The sequence below is a fragment of the Vulpes vulpes genome, chromosome 2 (assembly GCF_048418805.1).
Source record: "Vulpes vulpes isolate BD-2025 chromosome 2, VulVul3, whole genome shotgun sequence".
NCBI lineage: Eukaryota > Metazoa > Chordata > Mammalia > Carnivora > Canidae > Vulpes > Vulpes vulpes.
Window position 1 is genome coordinate 131,345,298 of NC_132781.1, and position 26,507 is coordinate 131,371,804.

At 39.0% G+C, this 26,507-nt stretch overlaps 2 protein-coding genes across 2 annotated transcripts in view; both read right to left on the bottom strand.

Moving 5' to 3' along the window:
• Positions 1–14,795, bottom strand: part of PDE4D (phosphodiesterase 4D) — a 1,410,178-nt gene extending 1,395,383 nt beyond the window's left edge. The window contains exon 1 of the mRNA XM_072749980.1: positions 14,672–14,795. The gene's annotated coding sequence lies outside the window, so the exon portion shown is untranslated. The remainder of the gene's footprint in view (positions 1–14,671) is intronic.
• A 2,295-nt stretch (positions 14,796–17,090) lies between these two features.
• DEPDC1B (DEP domain containing 1B) overlaps positions 17,091–26,507 on the bottom strand; it is an 86,652-nt gene continuing 77,235 nt past the window's right edge. The window contains exons 10-11 of the mRNA XM_025983517.2: positions 19,363–19,548; positions 17,091–18,086 (exon numbers count right to left, since the gene is read on the bottom strand). Of these exons, the coding sequence (XP_025839302.1) occupies positions 17,925–18,086; positions 19,363–19,548 (348 nt within the window). The 3' untranslated portion in view covers positions 17,091–17,924. The remainder of the gene's footprint in view (positions 18,087–19,362; positions 19,549–26,507) is intronic.

The following is a 26,507-nucleotide window of genomic DNA, read 5'->3' on the forward strand; positions in this document are numbered from 1 at the left end:
GAAGGACAGAGGGAGAGGGATAAGCAGACTCCCCACTGAGCAAGGAGCCAGAGGTGGGGCTCCATCCCAGGACCCCAACATCATGACCTGAGCCAAACTCAGATGCTCAACCAACAGAGCCTCCCGGGCACGCCTAAAATGTAATTACTTTAAACCTAGAATATAGAACTGTTTTGTTCTACCTAATACTATATTTTCTAAACTCTGATAATAAAAACAAAATAGCTTTCTCCTGACAGTACACCTATATAAATAAAAGGACTATTTGGAAGAGCATTTTTATGACCTTCAACAGAAGCAAATGTTTGCATTATCTTAAGTTGCCGTGCACTTTGGATACTCTTATCTCCCCATGTGCACACTTCTAACACACGGTGGGTGCTGAAATACATGTTTTTTTTTTTTTTTCAGTTCTAGTCCATGAACTGGGCACTAAGAAGATTTTTTTATTTTCCCCTGTGATTGTTTTGCACCACTTCTATTTAGATAGGCTTCACATCCCATACAATTCACCCATGTAAGGGTGCAAGTCAGTGATTTTTAGTATATTCACAGACTTGTTCAACCATCACAGCTGTGATTTAAGAGGCATTCACCGAAGGGAAAAGAGACAGAAAAGGAAGTCCGCTTTCAAGTTATATACAAGCCTCACTCGACATCAAAAGAAACGAAACAATCTGATTTTAAAATGGGCAGAGGACCTGAATAGATATCTTTCCAAAGAAGACGTACAGATGGCTAACAGACATAGACACAAGCCCACACTGTGGCTGTTTTGCCTGATGCATCGTATATAGCTTTGGGGTGGCAAATTTATTCACCCTACATGGAGATGGTAGGAGGGGGGAGGGAGCGGAAGGCAAATCAAAACAATTTATTTATGGTTACTTGTCTGATCTTCCTAACTAGACTCTATCCAACTGGGCAGGAAGACACTCAGGATTTGCCGGGGCATCTGGGTGGCTCAGTCCGTTAACCATCCACCTTCAGCTCAGGTCATGATCCCAGGGTCCTGGGATTGAGCCCCATGTCGGGGTCCCCCCCCAGCAGGGAGTCTGCTTCTTCCTCTCCCTCTGCTGCAGCTCCCTCTGCTTATGCTCAATCTGTGTCAAATAAATTAATAAAGGTCTTTAAAGAAAAAAAAAAAAACCTCAGGATTTGCCAATTAACAAAATTTAAATATATCAGATACCTTCTTATCTGATACAATCAAGATAATATTTGATTTAAAAGTTAAAAGGAGGAATCATAAAATACAAAACACATTCCTACTATAATCATTTTCATGTAAATCGTAAATACATTTAACGAGTCCTTTTAACTTGTCAAGATGATACATAATTTTTCACAACAGAGTTCTACTTTTTTATGATAAGCCCATTTTAACTCTTGATTCAGTCTGGTGCTTAATAAATGGTAACAGGGCTTTTTTAGTTCCGGATTTGATTCTCTTTTCCAAATTGAGATCAATTATTTTAATTCATATTTCATAGAATTTCTGCATTATTCATGTTATGGACTGAGCGTGTCCCCCAATAAAATTCATGTGTTGAAACCTTAATCCCAAGTGTGATTGTATTATGATTTGGTACCTTTGGGAGGGCTCGGCCCTCAAGACTGGGATTAGTGCCCTTACAAGAAAAGGCTAGAGAGCCAGCTAGCTCTTTCTTGCCCATGTGAAAATACAAGAAGGCCTGGAAGCAGCCCTTCACCAGATACCAGATCTGCTGGCACTTCGATCTAGAACTTTCCAACCTCCAGAACTATGAGAAATAAGTGTTTGCTGTTTAAGCCACTTGAGTCTCTGATAACCAGCCAAACTACACAATTCCTAATTTTATTCTCCCATAAATCATCAAATAATCCATTCTTTTATGTCTTCCTATAATCATTAGCACCTTTGATTGCCTCAGATCAATTAAATAAACTACACTTATGACTATAGGCCTAAAATTGAGCATTTCCACTACCAGGAGTTGGCAAAATTTTTTGGAAAAGGATCAGAGAGTAAATATTTCAGGTCTCATGGGCCATGTGATCATTGTCTTAACTGTTCTGCCTACAATCAGGCAGCTTCTGACGGAGAAACGGTAATCCTGCCCTCTGCTCCTAAGGGCTTGCACAATATAGTCTCTTTCCTCTGACCGGGCCTGCTCTGGGCTATCACATCAGCTGAGGCTGTGGAAAGCTCTAGGCATGGAAAAGACTACGAGGTCTCCTATACAACAGGAGCACAACCTGCCTTAATTTTCTGGCTTTCCCTACTACTTGACACCACACTGGTCATGGCCCAGAGCTAAGGTTTAAGTTGACCTGGAACTAGAGTCCTTGCCCTCCCTCATGCTTTGACAAGCAGCAGACCATTAGCTCTAATGTTCTCAGACAATTCCATGCCTTTCCTGATACTGCTAGACTCTCTCCATTTGAGGCACAGTCCTAAGAAGGGGAAAGGCAAGGACCTTAAGGAAAACACCAGGAACCACTCTGCCATGTGACCAAAGGGGTAGAGACTTTATTTGATCCTAATCCTTCTTCCTAGAGAACTCAAGCCCTCTAGACTCTGAAAGAAATTCCATATCTAGCCCTACCAAATTCTTCTCTTAAATGTTTTGAAGCCTTAAAGAATTTTAGAAAATCCTTCCTCCTCTTGACTAAGTCAAACTTTCCATGTTGCCCTTGCTATTCAAAAAATAAAACTACTCTACGATTTAGCAATTGCCCTGCTAGGTACTTACCCAAAGGATACAAAAATACTAATTCACAGGGTGCCTGGGTGGCTCAGTCAGTTGAGTGTTTGACTCTTGATTTCAGCTCAGGTAATGATCTCAGTGTCGTGAGATCAGCACAAAGTCTTCTAGAGATTCTTTCCTCTTCATCCTCTCCCTCCCCCTTTGCTCCTTTCCTCATTCACGTGCTCCCTTTCTCTAAAACAAACAAATAAAAACCTTTTAAGAAATACTAATTCAAAGGGATACATGTACCCCGATGTTTATAACAGTATTATCTACAATAGCCAAATTATGGAAACAGCCCAAGTGTCCATAGACTGATGAATGGATAAAAAAACAGGTAGTGAAGATAGATAGATAGATAGATAGATAGATAGATAGATAGATAGATAGACAGATAGATAGATAGATACATGATAGATACATGATAGAGAGAGAGATACAGAATAGAATATTACTCATCCATAAAAAAGAATGCAATCTTGCCATTTGCAACAACATGGATGGAGCTAGAGAATATAATGCTAAGTGAAAGAAGTCAGCCAGAGAAAGACAAATACCATATGATTTCAATCCTAGGTGGAATTTAAGAAACAAAAGAAAATGAGCAAAAGGGCAAAAAGAGAGAGGGAGGCAAACCAAGAAAGACTTTTAACTATGGAGAACACACTGTTGGTAACCAGAGGGGTGGTGGGAGTGGGTGCATCAAATAGGTAATGGGGATTAAGAAGGGGACTTGTGATGGGCACTGGGTGTTGTATGTAAGTGTAGAATCACTGTATTGTACCCCTGAAACTAATAAAGCACTGTGTGTTAACTAACTGGAATTTAAATAAAAACTAAAAAAAACCCATTCTATTCATAATTAAAAGCTGAACACTCACTCTCTTTGGATTTTTGTTATAAAAGTTCTAATCTCACTCCAAGTTCTATACCTTCTCAATCCCCCACCTTCACTGCAGAAAGATGCCTTGGCCTGACCAAGAATAGAGTCACATACACAGAAATTCAGGAGAGCAGAGTATATAGCACATTAAAAAAAAAAAAACAAAAAACAAAAAACCTCTCTGTTAAATACTCCACCTCTACAAATTGAAAAGAATGAATAAATACATGAATAAGTGCAAGATAAACTTGCCTAAGAATTCTCAGAATAGAAAAGAAGCAAGCCCAGAGAACACTCAGGAATGTTTACACCATACGTAAACAAAGTCACTGAGATCATGAACCCATTATCTGTCCTTAGAGAAGAAAAATACATCCAAAAGAATTGAAGTCAGTATCTCAAAGAGATAGCCGCACCCCCACATTCACTGCAGCATTATTCGCAATAGCCAAGATAGGGAAACAACCTCAATGTCCATCGACAGGTAAATATATGAAGAAGATGTGGTGTACACATACAGCAGAGTACTATCCAGACTTAAGAAAAGCCAATCCTGCCTCTGTGACAACAGGGATAAACCTGGAGAGCATGATGCTAAACGAGATAAGGTGGACATGGAAGGACAAATACTACATGAGACCATTATATGGGAAATCCAAAGAAGCCAAACTCTTAGAAGCAGGGAATAGAATGATGGTTAGCTGGGGCTGCAAAGAGTGGAAAGGGCGAGGTGGTAGTCAAAGTGTCCAAAACTCAGTCATGCAAGATGAGTAAGCCCCAGAGACCTACTGAACAGCATAATGCCTGTAAGTGACAATACTGTATTGTGTACTTGAATACTTGCTAAAAGGGTAGACTTTGGTTAAGTGTTCTTCTCTCTCTCTCTCTCTCACACACACACACACACACACACACACATACACACACAAAGAGCACAGGAGAAAACCTCTGGAGGTGATAGATGTTTATGGTATAGGTGTGGTGCTCATTTTCATGAAAGTATACTTATCTCCAAACCCATAAGGTTGTGTACATTAGAAATGTTCATCTTTTTGTAGGTCAATCACAACTGGATAAAGTGCTTTAAGAAGGAGAGAGAGAGAGAGAGAGAGAGAGAGAAATAAAATGTCACATTTTATAAAATCTAGGACACCATTAAGGTCTCCACCCCTGAAAGATTTTTAAACACCTCCAATTAACCTGTGATACAGAATCAACTGAAAGAAAGATGCATCTTAGTTTCAGAGATGCTGGAATTTGGAGGAAAAAAATGTATTTCTCAGCTATAATATGGTAGTAGAGATGAACGAATCCTAAAAACAAAAATCAGCTGATCACTTAATTGAACTGGAGATGCCAAAAAAAAAAAGAAAAAAAATAGCCACAAAAATTAAAAAATGAAATGAGAACTAGAATCATTAAAAATAACTAATTTCACCATTTCTAACATTCAAATTTTACTACAGAAAAATGTAACAAGGATGTTTTGAAACAAATATTTAAGTGCTCCCAAGATGCAGTTAAGAAATGAAAAGGCAAAGAAAAAAAAAAAAAAAGAAAGAAATGAAAAGGCACATAACAAGTGGAATCATGGAAATGCCACTGGTATCTTCAGAGGCTGCTAAACAGTCAAAACAGTTAGTAAGAGAGCATGGGGCTCGGGCCTCCAGGGGAAAGACTGCGTCAGGAGGTTCTCAGAAGCACACACGGCTGCTCTGCAAGATGTTTTCTGAGAAAACTGCACCAGCTACAGAAGTCTGATGATCTCTAGACCAAGTTCGTTTTTGCCTAAAGAACAGCAATATGAGCCCTGCCAATTACATCCTTTCTTACCATTTAAAAACTGATGACATGCATACTGACATAAAAAAAAATTCCTTATATAAGACATATGTAAATGAAGAATCTAAATGAGATTTTGAACTATATCATTCTATACTCTGTTAAAAAAAAAAAAATTGAGCTACTAGAAAGACCTGGCATCTAAGTATGACCAATGTTAACTGCCTATAACACAATCCCCTACTAATATCTACTAGGGGCTATGAAAGTTTACAAAATGGGGCTTTTGATTTTGAAAATATTCAACACTGTTAATGGGAGTACTTTGCATCTTTCCATGCATAAAGGGCTATCAAGTCAAGAACATTTTAATGAAATGAGCAATAATTTAGAGATGCTTCTTTAATACTTTCATTTTATATTGAGTCAATTAAAAAAAAGGCTACATAACTTTGGTTTTGACTTAATGACAAAATTTGAAACGAGGCACCATGACATGAGTCATTTGATCTAACAGGACAACTTGAAGCTCTGTGCCAGCTCTAATAGCCAGCTTCCCAAGCTACTGAAAATTGCCATGAACATTAATAATGATATGAAAAGGGAGTCTGGTTTATATAAATGCAAGTCAATACAAATAGGGAAAAGACCATTTATTGTGATGGATGTGTTCACTGAATGTAAAAGGAAAATTATTGAAGACAGAGTGAAAGGAAGAAATCTATAAATATCCAGACTCCCTGCAGTAGAAGGGGATTAACCACATGGAAATTAAAGAAAAGCTAAAGGAAAAAACTGCGTTCACATGTGGAGAAAATATTAAAAGCATCTCACTGCAGGCAACAAGATTAAGGCAATGCATTTGCAGAGCCGGTTCTAACATTCATTAAATGTTATGAAATGAAACAGTATAGACCCAGAGGCGTGGAATATATATCAGGCTGTGAAGGGAAAAATAGGCAGGGGCAAATAAAAGGCTCTTTTAAATAAAGCACGAGGAAGGTTCGTCGATGCCAACGATTTTTTTTTTTTTTTGCAACCTTTGTAAATGCACCAGGACAAACGAACACAGGTGTGCCCTGGGAAAACTTGGAAGGAGAAACCATGAGGTAGCTGATACCCAAACCAGATCCAAAAGCAAATTGCAGAGAGCACAGGCAAGGGTCTGGAGGTACCAGGCTGGAGTAGACAGAAGAGGAAGCCACCTCAGAGATGTGACTTGAGTGATGGCATAAAAGTTGTCACTTAAAATCATCCCCCGGCCCGCACTGCCACAGGCCACATCACCCACTCCTTGAGATAGAGCCATCCAATACCCTTGAGGCAAATACTAGTGTTACACGGACAATGGGGAACGACAAGTCACTTCTCATGGCCACCACAGCCTTGCCTCACGCAGTCCCACTGAAGGAAATGTCTATCTTCCTCCTGGGGGGAGGACTGGCTCTTCAGGGCTCCTTAGTGAGCCCTTCCCTAGGCCTCCAGCTGCCCTGGAGAGGTCGCTTTCCTCTCCTCTGTGCCCCCTGCACCCCACAGGGCCATGTAGCACCGAGGTCATCGTCCGCAGTTACCAGTAGGCAGGTGTGTTTTCCCCACTGGGCTCGACGCCTTGAGAGTTGGAGCCCGCCATCTTCCTCCATCGTTGCCCAGCCGGGGCCTGGCCTATGAAGGGTCTAAGAAAACCAAAGCAAAGCAAAGAATAACTGCCAAAGCTCTAGCTACTTGGGTAGCTAACTAGGCTTTCTGAAGAAGCCAGGTGCAGCCTGGGTAAGTTATGTCAAGGGCAACACCGGGGCAACCTGGTGGTGACCCTGAAGGGACAGCTCAATCCCACGTGGCCACTGGGCTGTTCTGTCAACTCCTAAAAGGCGTCTCAGACAAAACCGATGCTCAAGAAACACATGACCACAGCTGAGGTGGGGGGTGAAGAGAAAAGGGACCCAGTGAGAATGAAGGGGCGCAGATGGAGGACAGAGAGACCCTCCCAGAAAGCAAGGCCACACACACCATCCTCAGCAGTGACAGGATCCAGTGTGGTGGAAGGGGACAGTCCTGGATCATCAAAGAGAGGACCAGAGATGAAGTTCTGTGTCTGTGACGAGGGCCTCTCCCAACCTGTTGCCTCATCGGCATCTTGTTTGCCCACTGGGATTTGAAAAGATGTCAGAAAATAGAGGTGCGAGCACTGCACCAACTGCTCCGGCAATGAAAAGTATTGTTTGTTTTGCTTGAACCAACGAGACGACGTCGGTAAAAGCCACCTGTTCAAGAAAATAAACATATGCAAGGAGGCTGAAGGTTGGCTCGAGCAATGGTAGGCTGGCATGATGACTCCCAAAAATTCTTGAATATTTTATCAACAACCGTGATGACAGGTGCAAACATATAACACGCATGTATTGACACTAACGAAGAAAAGTGTTCTGTTAGCTATTGTGGATGAAACCAACCTGCATAATGATATAAACAGGCAAATGGCAGGTCAGGTTAGGCCCATTACAACCAGCCTAAGGATGAGGATAAAATTTCTTTCAAAAAAAAGCAATTCACGATGCACTTGCATTGACTTTCAACTTACCCTGACAGGTTTTCTTCTATTTTCATAGAGAGCTGAGTGTGCTGACTCATGTTCTACTCAGAACAAAAGGAGAAGAGCTCGAGAGACAGAGATAGGAAAAGAAGCACAAGGCATAAGGTGGCAAGAGTAGACAAAAGGTTAAGGAAAAAAAAATCACAAAACGCCAGAACCAGAAGCAACCTTACAACTCACCTAATGCAAATGTTGTCATCTCTGCACATAGTATTCTTTTGGCCAACATCGGCATTGGATGTTTTGTTTTTGTTTCAAATACTCTGGCGTAGGACTTGCATACTCCATCCGTCCACTGGCCTTTCCACTTCTAGCAACTTCTAATATCTTCCCGTCCCCAGGAAGACATTGGAGTTTGTAAACTCTGAAGTCCAGTCTCTTCACTTTATTGCGGAAACCAAAACCCAGAAAGGTTGTGACTCACCCAAGGTCACCTGCCCAACTGTTTACTGTTTACTGTCAATCAGAGAAAGGCAATCATCATATGGTTTCACTCATATGTGGAATATAAGAAATAGTGAAAGGGACCACAAGGGAAAGGAGGGCAACTGAGTGGGGAAAAATTATAAAGGAAGGCAAACCATGACTCCTAACTCTAGGAAAGAAACAAAGAGTTGTGGAAGGGAAGGTGGGTGGGGAGATAGGGTGACTGGGTGATGGGCAATGAGGAGGGCACTTGATGGGATGAGCACTGGGTGTTATACTATATGTTGGCAAATTGAATTTAAAATTTAAAAAAATAAAATAAAACCCAAATGTTCTGATTTCTAAGCAGTACTGGTGCTACACATTCTAGTGGGAAGGACCTTGGGGTAATAATTTATTTGGAAAGAAGGGAGTAAGAGTCTTGCCTGGAGGTGGCATTTGCACAGTCACGTTTCTTTCAGGGGCGAGAGAGGAGAGCCTGGCCAGCCTCCCCCCGGCACCCCCGCTGCTGCCAGTGCCAGGTTCCCGTCACTGCTCTGTCCATCTCTGCTGAGGCCACCCACCTTCTCAGTGACTCTCGACTGCTTCCCGGGCTCTGCTTGTGGGACTGCTTACAAGACACTGATATCGTCAACTCCAAAAGCATCACTTGTAAACACATGCTTTATCCCAGATGCTATTTCTGTGCTTATTATAAAGTGCTTGGTTTAGAGATGAAAAAATTGGTCTGAGGAGTAACAGTAAAACAAGACTTACTCTAAGGAAAGAGAGCAGATAACTATTCCCACATTGCAGAAAAGGCAGCTGAGGCAAGGGGGGACTTGCACAAAATTATCCTACCTCTGTGGGTTCTTTTCTCAAAATGAATTTTGCTGGCAATTCTTTTCACTTTAAAATCTAATAATCCACTGCTGCATGTAGATAACCGCTCATTTTTACCATTTACAGCCCACTTTTGATGAGTGGTTGGCAAGCAATAGAGCCCTGTGGGGCTTTAGAGAAAAATACAGTAACACAGGAGCCAAAAGATGATCAATTTTTGAGCTGCTGCTTCCTTCCACAATTAGTGGCTTACTAATTGCATGAAATATACAGAACTTTTTAAAAAATATTATTCATTTATTTGACACGGAAAGTCAGCACAAGCAGGGGAAGGGGCAGAGGTGGAGGGAGAAGCAGGCTCCCCACTGAGCACGGAGTCTAACGTGGGGCGATCCCAGGACTCTAGGACCATGACCTGAGCTGAAGACAGACACTTAACTGACTGAGCCACCCAGGTGCCCCAAATACACAGAACTTTCAAATAAAATTCCTTTTAAAAAAAAAAATGGGGATCCTTAGGTGGCTCAGCAGTTGAGCACCTGCCTTCAGCCCAGGGCGTGATCCTAGAGACCCGGGATCGAGTCCCACATCAGGCTCCCTGCATGGAGCCTGCTTCTCCCTCTGCCTGTGTCTCTGCCTCTTTCTCTGTGTGTGTGTGTGTCTCTCATGAGTAAATAAATAAAATCTTAAAAAAAAAAAAAAAAACCACACAAACAAAAAACCCCAAAACTTTTAAAAAGTTTTTCCTTTCTGTACAACCATTACGAACAAAAGACCACCCCTACTGGAATCATCTGTCCTTGTTAGATGGGTCATGACTTAGGAAGAATCTGCCTAAACCAGATAACTCCTAGGGCCTTAACAGGTCATTGCATTCAATTCTTTGTGAAAAGAAGAGGGATGAACTTTCTGAAATCAAAGCCTTCATCATCTTTAAGCAGTAATTGTGGCTAATTATACTTGGCATTTGGATGAGTAGAAAATTTAAAGAAATTTACAAATGATGTCAGTGTATGTTTTAAATGTTAATTATTGCTTCGGGTAATTATTAAGAGTTAAACACTTGAAGGAATATTATCCAATCAGATTTGACCACATTCCATTTAGAAAAATCCTAACCTTTTTCTAAGTATCAGTAAGCTTTTGTAAGATTGGAATCTTGAGGACACACTTGCATATGGGCAAAATCCTATGTTTAATAAAAAAAAGCAGAATCAGTGAGCAAGAAGGCTCATTCCTATTGTTATTTTCCTCAATGCCTCATATTATGGTCTGTTTTAAGATCTCATGTAAAGAAACATTCAGGCACATGATTCTAATCCTCAAAACATCTTTTGCGTGGTGTCACTTTGCTAAAGCACATCTGATTTCTTAAAAATATAGATAACATTATCATCAGTAAATAGAATCATAGGCTCTCAAAATCGGAGACTGCGTTTTATCCTGGCATAACTATTTCTCACAGCAAACGTTCTGCTATCTTGGTAAACTATCACTGAAATATTTTTGCCAAGGCTCTTCCATAGGCACAATTCTTAGTGGAAACAGTGAGCTGGGTTACCCTCTACTGATCAAAAGTACTTCAATTTTAAATATCAATTATAGTTTACTTATTTCCTATGAAAATAATCTTTAGTCCTCTGGGTTTTTTAAAATAAAGCTTTATTTGACTAGAATACTCAAGAAGACTGCCTTGTTATTATTATTAGAGAGATGCTGGCAGCAAGAAGGAAAATGTGTGGAGGCTGGAAGGGGGAAGAATAATTTCTGTTATCTGCCCTCAGAAAGGCTCTGGATACTGTTCTCAGTTTTGACAGAAGAGCCCCAAGAGAAGCATTATACAATGAATACACTCAGCCAAATACATATATTATTTTTTGTTTTGAGACAGGCACAGTTTGTGGAAAATAGAATTTATTCCACATCCTCAAATGAAGGAAACAATTCACTTAACAATTCTCCACAATGAAATTGGCAAAAACTGTAAACAGTTTTTAAACGAAATTGTAGATTCACTGATTTATGAAACTTGCAGAGCAACACAAATATGCACTAAGCATGTGACATTTTTTTATTTTTTAATGGGTTAGTACCCCATTGTCCCATTATTTTTCCCATTCCATCTCCTCAAATTGGAAGTTGAAACATTGAGGTTACATAGACATTAAAACACACAAAAAATCAGAAGTTACTCATTATACTCTTTTTTTTTAAAGGTTTTATTTATTTATTTGAGAGAGTGCAAACATGAGCAGGAGGAGGGCAAGGAGGGGCAGAGGGAGAAGGAGAAGCAGACTCCCTGCTAAGTGGGGGAGCCCAACACAGGGCACCATTCCAGGACCCTGGGATCATGACCCGAGCCGAAGGCAGACGCTTAACCAACTGAACCACCTAGGTGCCTTCATTATATTCTTAAATTAGTGAATATATCCTTCAGTTATCCCAGGGAGTATATTTGTTCTACAAATTTAAGTAACAAATGCATTTCCAAGTTGATACAAATAAGCAAATTCTCTTTTTATTAATATGGTATTCACATCCCAACTTTCAAATTATTTGGGTACCTAGGAGCAAATAATTTAAGTCCCAATAATTATAGTTTGTTTTACAGTAATTTATTTGCCTGGAAGACCCAATATGCAATGATTCAAGATGTTCTTCTTCTTCTTTTTTTTCTTTATTTTTTTGGATTTTACCTATTTATTATGAGAGACAGAGAGAGAGAGAGAGAGAGAGAGAGAGAGGCAGAGACACAGGCAGGGGAGAAGCAGGCTCCATGACCGGAGCTCGACATGGTACTCTATCCCGGGTCTCCAGGATCACGCCCTGGGCGGAAGGCGGCAGCTGAGCCACCTGGGCTGCCCATTATTATTATTATTTTTTTTTTGAAAGACTTTACTTATGTATTTGAGAGAAAGAAAGCATGAGCAAGGGGAGGGGCAGAGGGAGAGGGAGAAGCAGACTCCCCACTGAGCAGGGAGCTGGATGCAGGGCTGGATCCAGGACTCAGAGATCATGCCCTGAGGCGAAGGCAGACGCTTAACCAACTGAGCCACACAGGGACCCTAAGATGTTATACTTTTTGCAGGTTATATTGTCTTTAGCAAGAAAATGCAAGTGTAAAAGGATTCCAAATGCCACAAAATTAGAATTTACAGTGTCTCATGTTGAGGTAAACACTTCAAATTTGGGCAAATATTATGATGATGGATAAGCATACAGTTGAATTGACTCAATACTGATTTTAGTAGATAAGAACACTCTTACTTTACTCCAGAACTTTGACTTTTATCAGTTTTTGTTCTTCAGGGTAAAGGTAAAATAATAATGTAAAGATTCAGCCACACTCATATAGTGAAGAGCCATGTTAATTGATTTCTCTTTCAATCGTGATAGAAGATTTTGTGACATTCTAAACACAGTAACATTCCATTTCTTCTTCTTGACCATCAATGATTCACAGATACTGGCTCTTGTAACAATTTCTTATAACAATGTATGGAAACTCTCTCCTGGGTGTGGGAATCAGAATCGAGCTCCCGAATAACACAAATGCTAAGTCATGACGGATACATCTACTATGTTTGCTACAGCCCAGGTATGACTTCCCTAAGGCAGACAGAGGAACACAAAGATGCAGGAGAAATCCGAATGAAGAGCGGCTGAATCCCATTACCATTTTCATACCCGAGATATACTCAATCTTGAAAATGTGCTGTAGGGATACCTGGTGGCTCAGTGGTTTAAGCATCTGCCTTCAGTTCAGGTCATGATCCCAGGGTCCTGGGATCGAGTCAGGCTCCCTGCTTAGCGGGGTGTCTGCTTCTCCCCATCCCACTGCCCCTGCCCCAGCTTGTGCTCTCTCTTACTTTGCTCTTTCTCTCTAAATAAATAAAATATTTAAAAACAAAAAAATAATCAAAAGCAGAGGAGAAATTGTGACAAAGGCAGTATTTAAAATGGTAAAATAGGGGTGCATGGGGGGCTCAGTCGGCTAAGCTGCTGACTCTTGATTTCTTCTGCTCAGGTCATGATCTCAGGGTTGTGAGATGGAGCCCTTGCACTGCTCAGCAGGGAGTCTACTTACTATCCTTTCTCTCTTTCCCTCTCCATCTGCCCCTCCCCCTTCACTCTTTCTCACTTTAAATAAATACATAAATATTTTAAATAATAAAAAATAAATGGTAAAAGACCTTGATCCTCTTATTTAAGAAACCAAGCAAATACCAAGCAGAACAATCATTTTAAAAGTACCTTATATCAACTAGATATGTCAGTGTAAACTGCAGACCACCAAAACAAAGACAAAATCTTAAAAAGCACCTGCTGTAACATGACATGTCATCTATAAAGAGTGGCAATTGACTTCTCCTCAGTAGCAGTGGAAGCCAGCTAACAAAGGAATAACTACAACATACTGAAATATAATAACCCTCAACCTAGAACTCTATAAGCAGCAGAGACATCTTTAAAGAATTGAGGGCATTCTTGATGTAAAATTGTATATTTAAAAATTATTAAAATGGCAAATTTGTTATATGTATTTAATCACAACTTAAAAAAATTAAAAATGTAACCTACCAAAACCCACTGAATTATATACACTTTAAATGGGTAAATTGTATGGTGTGTGAACTACATTTCAATAAAGCTATTTTAAAAAAAGAGTAAGGGCAAAATTTAAAAGTTTCCAGTCAAAATCCAGTACATACTAAAGATAAATTCTAAAGAATATATTCTAAGAAGAAGGAAAAATGTGGTAAAATATGGGTAACTCTAATAAACAAGAACCATACAGGAAAACAACATAGTATGAGGTTTAAAAACAATACAATTAAAATACTTCATAGAATACTACCTGATTTGGGAGGGTGTCATTAGTCCCTTAAGGTCCCTGAACAGTGTGAGAGAGTAAAAGGTATTTACTAACTTTAAGCTTTGATAAATTAGTATGTAAGATGTAATTCCAAGGACCCAACAAAAAGATTAGAAACAGTATTTAGTTTCAAATTAGTAGGAGAAAACATAAAATAATTTGTAAAAGTCAAAGTCAAGAAAGTGGAGACTAAGAGCTCGAAAGCATCAATAAATATTTGTACCCAAATAGAGAGTAATTATATTAAATAAAATTTGTCTAAATGTTAGTTAGAAACAAAAACTGTCAGGTTGGCATCTTTTAAAAAATAAATAATCCAACTATAGGCTGTTTATAAGGGGCATGACTGAAATATAATACGAAGACTGTAAACAAATGCATTACCAGAGATAAAGAGAGACAGTTTGTAGTAATTTTAAAAAATGAGAGAAGGAAGAAAGGAGGGCCAGAGGGAAGGAAGGAGAGAGGGAAGGAGTAAGGATTAGAAGGCATATCGTATCTATCACCTCATAACTACCCCAAAATTAAGTGGCTAGAAACAATAAATGTTTATATCTCACAGTTTCTGTGGGTCTAGAATCCAGGCACAGTTTAGTTGAGTCCTTTGGCTCAGGGCCTGTCCCAGGCTGCAGTCAAGGTGTTAGTGAAGGCTGCCTTCACCTCAAGGCTTCACTGAGAGAATGTGCTTCCAAGATCACTCTTGTGGCTCCTGGCAGGCCTCAGAACATCCACTTCCAAGATCACTCATAGAGCTGTTGGCAGGCCTCGTGTCCTCACTAGCTAGTGAGCAGAGACATGAGTTCCTTGCCCGATGGGCCTGTTGGTAGGGCAGCTCACATAGGGCAGCTGGCTTTCCTCAAAACAGGCCTGGAAGAGAGTGAAAGGAGAAGCAAGATGGAAACCAGAGTCTTTTTGTAATCTAATCTCAAAAGAGATATCCTATCACTTTTGCCATTTTCTATTTGTTAGAAATGCGTCACCAGATCCAACCTACATTCAAGGAAAGATTACACATTGGGACAAATACCACATTGGGAATCAGTGGGGATATTTTAAATGCTGTCTACTGCAGAGATGAAAAACAAAAAACTGTCATTGTTGACTTATTATGTAGTAAACCTAGCAAATCCAAAAAACGTCATACTAGATGCTTAGAATTAATAAAAAAGTCTTGCAAGGAGGTTGGGCATAAAAAAATCAGTGCACAAAAATCAGTTTTGGATTATATACAAGCAAGAAAAAGAAAGTAGAAATGTTGAAATAATCCCATTTACAATAAGATCAAACATCAAGGTATTTATTAGTTGAATAATAACTACTAAAGTTAGGGATGGGTACCTTTACCTCTGTGCATACTTGAAAATTTTGATACTTTTTTTTAAAAGTATCAAATATCTAGGAACGTAGCTAACAAAAGATTTGCAAACCTTTACAGAGAAATTTATTTCTCATTTATTCTAAATAAATGGAGGGAATAAACTATGTTCATCAACTGGAAGACTTAATATTGTAAAGATAGCAATTCTTTCCAAATTGATTTAAGTTCAGTACAATCAAAATCAAAAGCCCACCCTGTGTGTGTGTGCATGTACGAAGCTTGACAGGCTGATATTTAAATTTGAATTTAAAAAAATAAAATAAAAATAAATTTGAATAAAAGTAGAAAAAGCCAAATAAGATATGGAAAAAGTCTTTGCCCTTAGCCATATTAATAAAGCAAAATAAAACCATAATGAGATACCATTATATACCCATCAAACTGAGAAGGATTCAAACTCTGACAATAGCAACTTTTGGTGAGGACATTAAGCAAAAAGAAATCTTCTACACAGCTAATGGGAGAATCCACTGGTACAACAAACACTTTGAAAAACTGGTATTATCCACTCATCAGTTTCATACTTAAGTGGTGATGTTTTTGATCTCCTATAAGTGAGTCACACTTTTTTCTTTAAAGTAGTCTTAGGGCACTCGGGGGGCTTAATCAATTAAGCGTCCAAATCTTGACTTCGGCTCAGGTCATGATCTCAGGGTAGTGGATTTGAGCCCTGCTTGAGGCTCCTCATACAGCTGGGAGTCCACTGGAGATTGTCTCTCTCCCTCTCCCTCTGCCCTTCCCCACCTGTATTCTCTCTCTAAAATGAAAAAGAAATCTTATTTAAAAATGTAATCTTTGGGGGAAAAAAAAAACAGTCACATACATTTCTAAAGATAAGCAATAGGAGAGGAGACTCTGGAAAGTACATTCTGTGTTGGAGAGCAAAGAGAACAGAAGTAGACTTACTCTTTGCTCTAAACATTATGCCAAACTCTGAAAACAAATCTTGAAACACTAAAAAAATCTACCATTACTTTACATATTTGGAAGGAAAGGTGGTACTCAGAGTAATAGGGATACTTTTATCCATTTTTAGGTAAACAAAATCTGAGTCAAATGTAGTATGCATTTTGCTACAAAAGAACAAGACCAGATCACAAAGGCAAGGAAAATTCAGTTAAAAGGGCAGAACAAGCCAATTAGTGATTGTTACTCTTAAGATTTAATGCTTATAAAGAAGGCTTCCAGATGGGCGCCCTGGTGGCTCAGGGGTTTAGCAACACTTTCAGCCCAGGGTGTGATCCTGGAGACCCAGGATCGAGTCCCACATCGGGTTCCCTGCATGGAGCCTGCTTCTCCCTCTACCTGTGTCTCTGCCTCTCTCTGTGTGTCTCTCATTAATAAATACATAAGATCTTTTAAAAAACAAACAAAAGAAGGCTTCCAGATGCTCCATAATCTAATTGTACCATTATTTGGAAAAGGGCAAAGCAAAAAAAAATGGACAAAGCACCTCCTGAAGGTTAGTACAAAAGCCTAAATGTACTTATTTTATCATAGAAATAAATGACTGATGTGAGAACACAGGCAAAGATAATGAGGTTTAACATTTGAGGATGTTTTGTAATCTAAATCAATGCCAAAAAGAACCACAGATAGTATTAAAAACCAAAAAAAACCCAGTATTTATTTACATTCCATTTACTTTCAAAAGGATGAGGAAGCTGGGGAAAATATAAAGGAAGTAGTCTCATTTTACTTAATTCATTGTTTTTCACAAAATAACAAAGATCTGACTTAGAATCACAGGTGTAAGGGAAACAAAAAAGTTTATTCATCAATTTTCCACCTTGAGCCAAGACTGAAATTATACCACTGTAGGAAAATAAAAATCTACTCCACTTAGAGGTAAACACCAGCTAATATATACGTTATTAAAGAACCGGCTTTAGTTATATGTCATAACATCCAATAAGTCTGCAATAAAAGACACAGCCATCATAATATAGGACATTAAGAATCTTTGTGCAACATTGAAAACCAGAGTTTACACAAGAGAAAACACAACTAAGGTATGAAGTCAACAACATCACAGTAACAGTACCCAGTGTCTTTCTTATTCAAGTATATACACTATTTTTAAGACGTTATAACAAAGACATCAGTAACTAAAACGTACACACAATTATTTTATGAACACTATGAGAAACAACAAATAAAAAAATAAAAATACCCTTAAATTTTGTAACAATTACAAACACATTAACATTACCACTATATACTTGTCTATATTTTTAACTGATTTGTACACTTTCAAAAATAGCACTGAGTTTTACAAAAATACTGATAATGGTTCAACATTTTTGGAAGTCCGATCACTTTATATTTCAGTAGTCTATATTTTCTGCTCCTTTCTTCCACTGCCATAGTCCTCTTTATAATCACCCATTTGCTCAAGGCAACAATAACAGAGCACTCCAACAGCTATAGAAGTACTACATCCGAAAACTTCTAGTTCTTTGAAATGGTTGGAAAGGGTTTTTTAGTGCCCACATTAACAGCTGTGGTTTTGGTTTCGGTTTTTCAGGAAACAGAAGTGCTTCACTTTCTGGTGTAGGAAATCGTTCTTGGTAGACTTCAGGATAGGATTTTTGAAACTGAAAAAAAAAAAAAAGATACAAGATGAGTAAAAAATAAATAAACAAACCAGCTAAAAACTAATAAAATCAGGTGATCTAATTTTAAAATAAAAGTGTTTCTGGCCTGATTCCATGCTAAAATATTTTTATTTTGTTTTAATGTCTATCGCTCTTCATCAGAAAAGAGAATAAGATGACAAATCATAATCAAAGTCACTGCAACACAAATTCATTTCTTTTTGTTAGGTCATTTGATTCCACTTGCTGTAGATCTAACTGAACTTTAATTTGATCCAGTCTTCAAATAAACTTCTCATTTCGGTCATATTTTTTAAAATTTCCCCCGCTGCTAACTATAAATACACTTCACTTTAAAACATTCACAATTCTGACTTAAAAATAATTTATGTTCTGTACACTTAAAGAAAATTTTGGCCCAACTACATTTCACGATCTCCCTGCTTCTCCAACTCAGCTCCACCTGCTTCTGCTCAAATGGAAGGGAAAATGTTCCAGTATATATTAATTTATGAGAAGCTTAAAGAGAAGCAATATGCTTTTCCTTTGATCCTCAACACTGAACTCTTCTCCAAATTACTGAGAAAAATATGATTGGGAATCTAGAACTCTGGTACTCTGTGTTATAATCCAGTATGTATGGTGTGATCAGGAATCAAGCTTGCAGGAGTCAGTCTGGAAAGATAAAAACCATTCCCTTAATCTTGAATCAGTACTTTAAGAATGATTGAAGTAAATCTATTTTGAGTTAAAAACTGTTCAATGAAACCCATAGCTTTGTTGCCTAGCAGGAACTAAAAACTTTCACTGACACCTGAGGCAAGAAACCAATTTGATACTGGCACTTTAAAACCAAAGGCTTTTCATTTCTACACACTTATATTTGCAAATACAGTAGAATTTGCCTTTCAAAATAAAAATCAAAAGGAATCTGTCTTCATATGATAGCTTCACTGAATTTAAAGTAATTGCTCCAATAACTCACATCATGCCACATACCAAACAAAGGACAAATAACAGAGGGGCTCCATAAACAAAGAACTCAATAATGGTAAAATATTTACATTGGAGAATAAAAATGTGGGAAACTGATCACAACTGTGTACATCAATGAGACTTCTGGAATGTATGAATTGGATGGTATACTTTCAAAACTACTCCATCTCAGAAGATGAGATTCACACAAAACCCATTAAAATAGAGAATAAAAAGAAAAAAATGATATTAAGAACAGCAGACAGAAGAAGAAATGACTTCTAAAGAATATCCTTCTTACCTGCTTCAATTTTTTCTTCTTCTCTTTGCTGGAGAGTTTGGCATCTGTTATGACTTCCTCCAACAAAGCGGCCAGAGGTTCCTGAGAGCCATATGCTTTCTGGTATTCAAACTCCTCTGGACTGATTTGACGGCAAAATGACGGAGCAGATAAAGTGATATCCATATCGGCACCTGGGTATTTTATCTGAAGCAAAAGGATTAATAGTAAAATGAATAAGTGTATTTTCATATAAGCTGCAAAAATTAGTTCAGATCAATTACAGCATATCTCCTACTAAGAATGCCAAATCACTCTTCAATTTGATTGGAAAAAACTCTTTATTAAAAAGTAAAAGTGTTCTATAAGCTTGAAAAAATTTCACTTAAAGCCAGAGTTTTTTTTTTTTAAAGCCAGAGTTTTAAATAAGAGATTCTTACCTTTTTAAACCATAGAGCCATTTTAATAAACAAAAAACCTGTGTGCTCTTTTAAATAAAATCTTAAATTGAAACATAAACTAAATATGTTGACAAAAATGATTCAAAGCAATTACAATACTGAACACACTCTGGGGGTTCCTTCCCACATCTGGAGAATCTGATACTCCTTTCCTTGGAGATGGATACAGGCACACATGCACACACACAGTATGGCCATTATATGTGGAGAAGTATGACAACCATCTCTAAATATGTTACCAGTGAAAATCAAGAAAACAAATGTGCAGGGCAAAAGAGAGAATGGAGAAAAAAGAGGAAAGATGACATCAAGACTTGTATATACGCTAGCCCCGGTGGCGCAGCGGTTTAGCACCGCCTGCAGCCTGGGGTGTGATCCTGGAGACCCAGGATCAAGTCCCACGTCAGGCTTCCTGTATGGAGCCTGCTTCTCCCTCTGCCTGTGTCTCTGCCTCTCTCTCTGTCTCAATGAATAAATAAAACCTTAAAAAAAAAAAAGGACTTGTATATAAACGAGCATCCATTAAAAATATTTAATTTCACATCTACATACATAAAGGAAATATTAACAGACATAAAGGGAGAAACTGAGAGTATACAATCATAATAGGAGTCTTTAACACTCTACTTACTTCAATGGAGAAGTCATCCAGAGAGAAAATCAACAAGGAAATAGTGGTTTTCAACAAGACATTAGATTATGTGGACCTAACAAATATATATATAGAACAGCTCAGGATCAGACAGCTTCACAGGTGAACTCTAATAAACATTTTAAAAAAAATATTAATTCTTCTCCAACTATTCAAAAAATGTAAAAAGGATAACTTCCAAATTCATTGTACAAGGCCAGCATTACCCCAATGACAAAACCAGATGAAGACAAAAAAAATAAGAACTATAGGCCAGTATCTCTGATAAACATAGATGCAAAAACTTCAACAAAATATTAACAAACCAAACTCAACAATACAATGAAAAGATCATTCACCATGACCAAGTGGGATTTATTCCAATGATATAAAGGTGGTACAGTATTCACAAATCAATCAAATGTGATACATCACATTAACAATAAGAAGGATAAAAACAATATGATCATCTGAACAGATGCAGAAAAAGCATTCGACAAAATAAAATTGCCATGTGATAAAAAAAAAAAACCTCAAAGTTGGTTTAGAAGGAACATACCTCAACATAATAAAGGGCACACTGAAAAACCTACAGCTAACATTATATTATACTCAATGATAAAAAGCTAAAAGCTCTTCTCTAAGATCAGGAACAAGATAAGGATGAGCATTCTCACCACTTTTATTTAACACAGTACTAGAAGGCCTAGTCACAGCAATCAGACGAGTTTAAGAAATAAAAAGCACCCAAACTGGGAAGGAAGAAGTAAAATGGTCAATATTTGCAGATGACACAAACGTATACATTAAAAAACCCCTAAAGACTCCAAAATTATTGGAAGAAGCAAATGAATTTAGTAAACTTGCTGGATACAAAATTAATATACATAAATCTATTGTGATTCTGTATGCTAATAATAAAGTATCAGAAAGAGAAATTGAGAAAGCAACCCCATTTATAATTGCACCAATGGAATAAATACCTAGGAATAAGTTTAACTGGGAAGGTGACAGACTATAGTCTGAATACAAGAAATGGAAGACAACACAAATGGAAAGATATGTCATGCTCATGGATTAGAAAAATCTTCTTAAAATGCATATACTGCCCAAAGTAATCTACAGATTCAAATAATCCCTATCAAAATACCAATAATGGTTTTCACAGAACAAGCACAAATAATTCTAAAATATGTATGGAACCACAAAAGACCTCAAATAGCCAAACAACATTGAGAAAGAAACAAAAAAGATCCCAGGTTTCAAACTATACTACAAAGTTATAGTAACCAAAATAGAGGAGTAGGGTCCTCACCTCACCCGGCCCCACCAACTTACCTGGATAACTTCCAAATCACCTGAACACCTATGAATTAGAGGTGAGATTTAAAGAGAGAACAGCCAGAATTATACAGAGAGAAGGGTTTGTGCTTCTAACAAGGTAGGAAGGTGTAAAAATATTAAAATAAAAAAGAATCCAGTGGGGGAGGGTCCGTGAGGAGCCAGGCTCAGGGTAGTGGGAGCCTCCAGGTCAGGAAAGCCCACCCGGGAGACGCGGGAACTTTAACAATCTGCCAGATTGTTCCCGGATGGAAAGGTGCTCAGCAGGGAAATCGGGGAGAACCTCAGGGGGGACAGTGGGGCCCCCAGTCTCCCGGGGTCACTAGGAGAGGAGGGGTGCCCAGGAGCACGGGCCACAGAGGGCACCGGGGTCAGGAAAGGGCTGGAGCGCCCAGCGGCCCGGAGAAGCCGGTGGGACAGGAGGGGCTCTGGGGGACTGGGCTGCACTCTGCTGCCTTCGGGAGCCGCATTCGGGAGCGTGATTCCAGCAGCGCAGGCCCCAGAGCCCATGGCGCGGGGGACACAGCCCAGGAACCTGCGCTCCCCCGGGACAGGCAGAGGGGAAGGGCCCGGGACAGAGAGGACGCTCCTGCCGCCAGGCCCCGAGCTGTGCAGGTCAGCGCCCAGTCACCCTGGGAGCACCTAGGCCCCTGCGGTCTGGGAGCTGGTAGTTACTGCGGGAGCTGACTCCAGGGCTGGAGAGCTGGCCCCCACCAGTGGGGTTGTTCCTCCTGGTGTCACCCTGTGCCCAGGAGAGGCAGGCCCTAGAGAACAGGGGCCTCCGAGGTCAACAGCTCCCACTGAAGGTGGCACCCAGCAGGCAGGTGGGGGGCAGCTCCCCCAGATGCACACACCTGAGAACCAGCACAACAGGCACCTCCCTGAGAAGACTAGCTGGAAGGACAGGGGAAGATCAAGTTCCTGACCAAGCAGCGCTGGGAAGCTCCAGAGGAAGTTGAGGGATTTACAGTATATAGAACTATATACTCCACCCCCTTTTCCAGTACAACTCGTTTTTATATCAGACTAAAAATTTCCAACTTTTTTTCTTTTTTTTCCCAACTGAACTACAATATTTTACCACCTCTTCATTTTAAAGATTCTTCCTTTTTGACTTTCATATATCTACAATTACAGGTACTAGATATATTTTCCACTTCTAGATTCCCTTCAACATACTCAATTTAATCTTGGGAGATATACAAGATATGGGTTTTTTTTGTTTTGTTTTGTTTTCTGTTTTTTGTTTTCTCTGCCTCATTTTGTTCTACAATGGAGGAATATCTTCTAAAACATGACCAGGGGCAGCCCCAGTGGCGCAGCGGTTTGGCGCTGCCTGCAGCCTGGGGTGTGATCCTGGAGACCTGGGATCAAGTCCCACGTCAGGCTCTCTGTATGATGCCTGCTTCTCCCTCTGCCTGTGTCTCTGCCTCTCTCTCTCTCTCCCTCTGTCTATGAATAAATAAATAAAATATTAAAAAATAAATAAATAAAAAATAAAAATAAAACATGACCAGCATGCACCCAGAACCAAGTGATATACCATGCCAGTTCATTCTGTGAGATTCCTTCTAAGACATGACCAGCATGCACCCAGAACCAAGTGGTATACCGTGCTGGTTCATTCTGTGAGATTCTTCATTCCTATTCTGCCCTCCCTCTTTTATCTCATTTATGTTTTGGAGGTCAATGATGGGTCTCTCTACAAGTATTTCTGGTTTAAACAAATTTGGGACTAAACATCTTCTAACATACAGAACTTAATATACTCAAAACCAAGAGGATCACCCTCTCATACCCCAGGAAGCCTACATTCTCCCTCCAATACAACTTCATCACCACCATCATCTCCCAGTCCCACCTCCCTTTTTTTTTCTTCTCCTTTTTTTCTTTTTCTCTTTACTTTTGCTTTTTTTCTCTTTTTTTTTCTCATTTCTTTTTTTTCTTCTTCTTTGGGATTCTTGGCCTTTTATTTTTTACTACTTTGTTTTAAGATTTGTTTTTCACGTTAGTGAGCTTTAATTTAGTTGTGATCTTTGTTTTCAATTTCTGGTCTCTGACCTCGGCAGAATCATCTAGGGTTTATTTAGGTCGAGGTTGATATTCTGACTTAGCCCACTCATACAGCCACTCTGCACTGAGTAAAATGACTAGAAGGAAGAACTCACCACAAAAGAAAGAAGCAGAACAGTACTCTCTGCCACAGAGTTACAGAATTTGGATTACAATTCAATGTCAGAAAGCCAATTCAGAAGCACAATTATAAAGCTACTGGTGGCTCTGGAAAAAAGCATAAAGGATTCAAGAGACTTCATGACTGCAGAATTTAGATCTAATCAGGCTGAAATTTAAAAATCAATTAAATGAGATGCAATCCAAACTGGAGGTCCTAACGACGAGGGTTAATGAGGTGGAGGAAAGAGTGAGTGACAGAGCAGACAAGTTGGTGGCAAGGAAGGAAGCTGAGGAAAAAAGAGAAAAACAATGAAAAGACCATGAGGAAAAGTTAAGGGAAATAAATGACAACCTCAGAAGGAAGAATCTATCTATAATTGGGGTTCCAGAGGGTACTGAGAGGGACAGGGCCAGAAAGCATATTTGAACAAATCATAGCTGAGAACTTCCCTAATTTGGGAAGGGAAATGGGCATTCAGAATCAGGAGATGGAGAGGTTACCCTCCCCAAAATCAATAAAAACTGCCCAACACTTCAACATTTAATAGTGAAACTTGCAAATTCCAAAGATAAAGAGGAAATCCTTAAAGCAGCATGAGACAAGAGATTCCTAACTTTTATGGGGAGAAATACTAGATTAACAGCAGACTCTTCACAGAGACCTGGCAGGCCAGAAAGGGCCAGCAGGATATATTCAGGGTCCTAAATGAGAAAAACATGCAGCCAAGAATACTTTATCCAGCAAGGCTCTCATTCAGAAAAGGAGAGATAAAGAGCTTCAAAGATAGGCAGAAACTGAAAGAATATGTGACCACCAAACCAGCCCTGCAATACTAAGGGGGACCCTGTAAAAGAAAGAGGAAGCCCCAAGAAATAATCCACAAAAACAGGGACTGAATAGGTATTATGATGACACTAATTCATATCTTTCAATAGTTACACTGAACATGAATGGGCTAAATGATCCCATCAAAAGACGTGGGTTTTGGACTGGATAAAAAAGCAAGACCCACCTATTTGCTGTCTACAAGAGACTCATTTTAGACCTAAGGACAACTACAGCCTGCAAATGAAAGGCTGGAGAACCATTTACCATTCAAATGGTCCTCAAAAGAAAGCAGGGGTAGCAATCCTCATATCAGATAAAGTATATCCCAAAGACTGTAGTAAGAGATGAAGAGGGACACTATATCATACTTAAAGGGTCTATCCAACAAGAAGACCTATCAATCATGAGTATTTATGCCCCAAATGTGGGAGCTGCCAAGTATATCAATCAATTAATAACCAAAGTAAAGACATACTTAGATAATAATACACTAATAATAGGAGACTTAAACACGGCACCTTCTACAAATGACAGATCTTATAAGCACATCATCTCCAAAGAAACAAGAGCTTTAAATGATACACTGGACCAGATGGATTTCACAGATATATACAGAATTTTACATCCAAACGCAACTGAATACACATTCTTCTCAAGTGCACATGGAACTTTTTCCAGAATAGACCACATACTGGGTCACAAATCAGGTCTCAACTGATACCAAAAGATTGGGATTGTCCCCGGCATATTTTCAGACCACAATGCTTTCAAACTAGAACTCAGACACAAGAACATATTTGGAAGAAACTCAAATACATGGACGTTAAAAAGTATCCCTCTAAAAGATGAATAGGTCAACCAGAAAATTAGAGAAGAATTAAAAAAATTCATGGAAACTAATGAAAATGAAGATACAACCATTCAAAATCTTTGGGATATAGCAAAAGCAGTCCTAAGAGGGAAATACATCGCAATACAAGCATCCCTCAAAAAATTGGAAAAAACTCAAATACAGAACCTAACTTCTCACCTAAAGGAACGGAGAAAGAACAGCAAATAAAACGTACACCAAGGAGAAGAGGAGAGATAATAAAGATTCGAGCAGAACTCAATGAAATAGAGACCAGAAGAACTGTGGAACAGATCAACAAAACCAGGAGTTGGTTCTTTGAAAGAACTAATAAGATAGATAAACCATTAGCCAGCCTTATTGAAAAGAGAAAAGACTCAAATTAATAAAATCATGAATGAAAAAGGAGAGATCACAACCAATACCAAGGAAATACAAACTATTTTAAAAACGTATTATGAGGGATCCCTGGGTGGCGCAGCGGTTTGGCGCCTGCCTTTGGCCCAGGGCGCGATCCTGGAGACCCGGGATCGAATCCCACGTCGGGCTCCCGGTGCATGGAGCCTGCTTCTCCCTCTGCCTATGTCTCTGCCTCTCTCTCTCTCTCTCTCTCTCTCTCTCTCGCTGTGTGACTATCATAAATAAATAAAAATTTTAAAAAAATCTGTTAAAAAAAAAAACGTATTATGAGCAGCTATATGCCAATAAATTAGATAATCCAGAAGAAATGGATGCATTTCTGGAAAACCACAAATTACCAAACCTGGAGCAGGAAGAAATAGAAAACCTGAACCAGTAACTAGGGAGGAAATTGAAGCAGTCATCAAAAACCTCCCAAGATACAAAAGTCCAGGGCCAGATGGCTTCCCAGGGGAATTC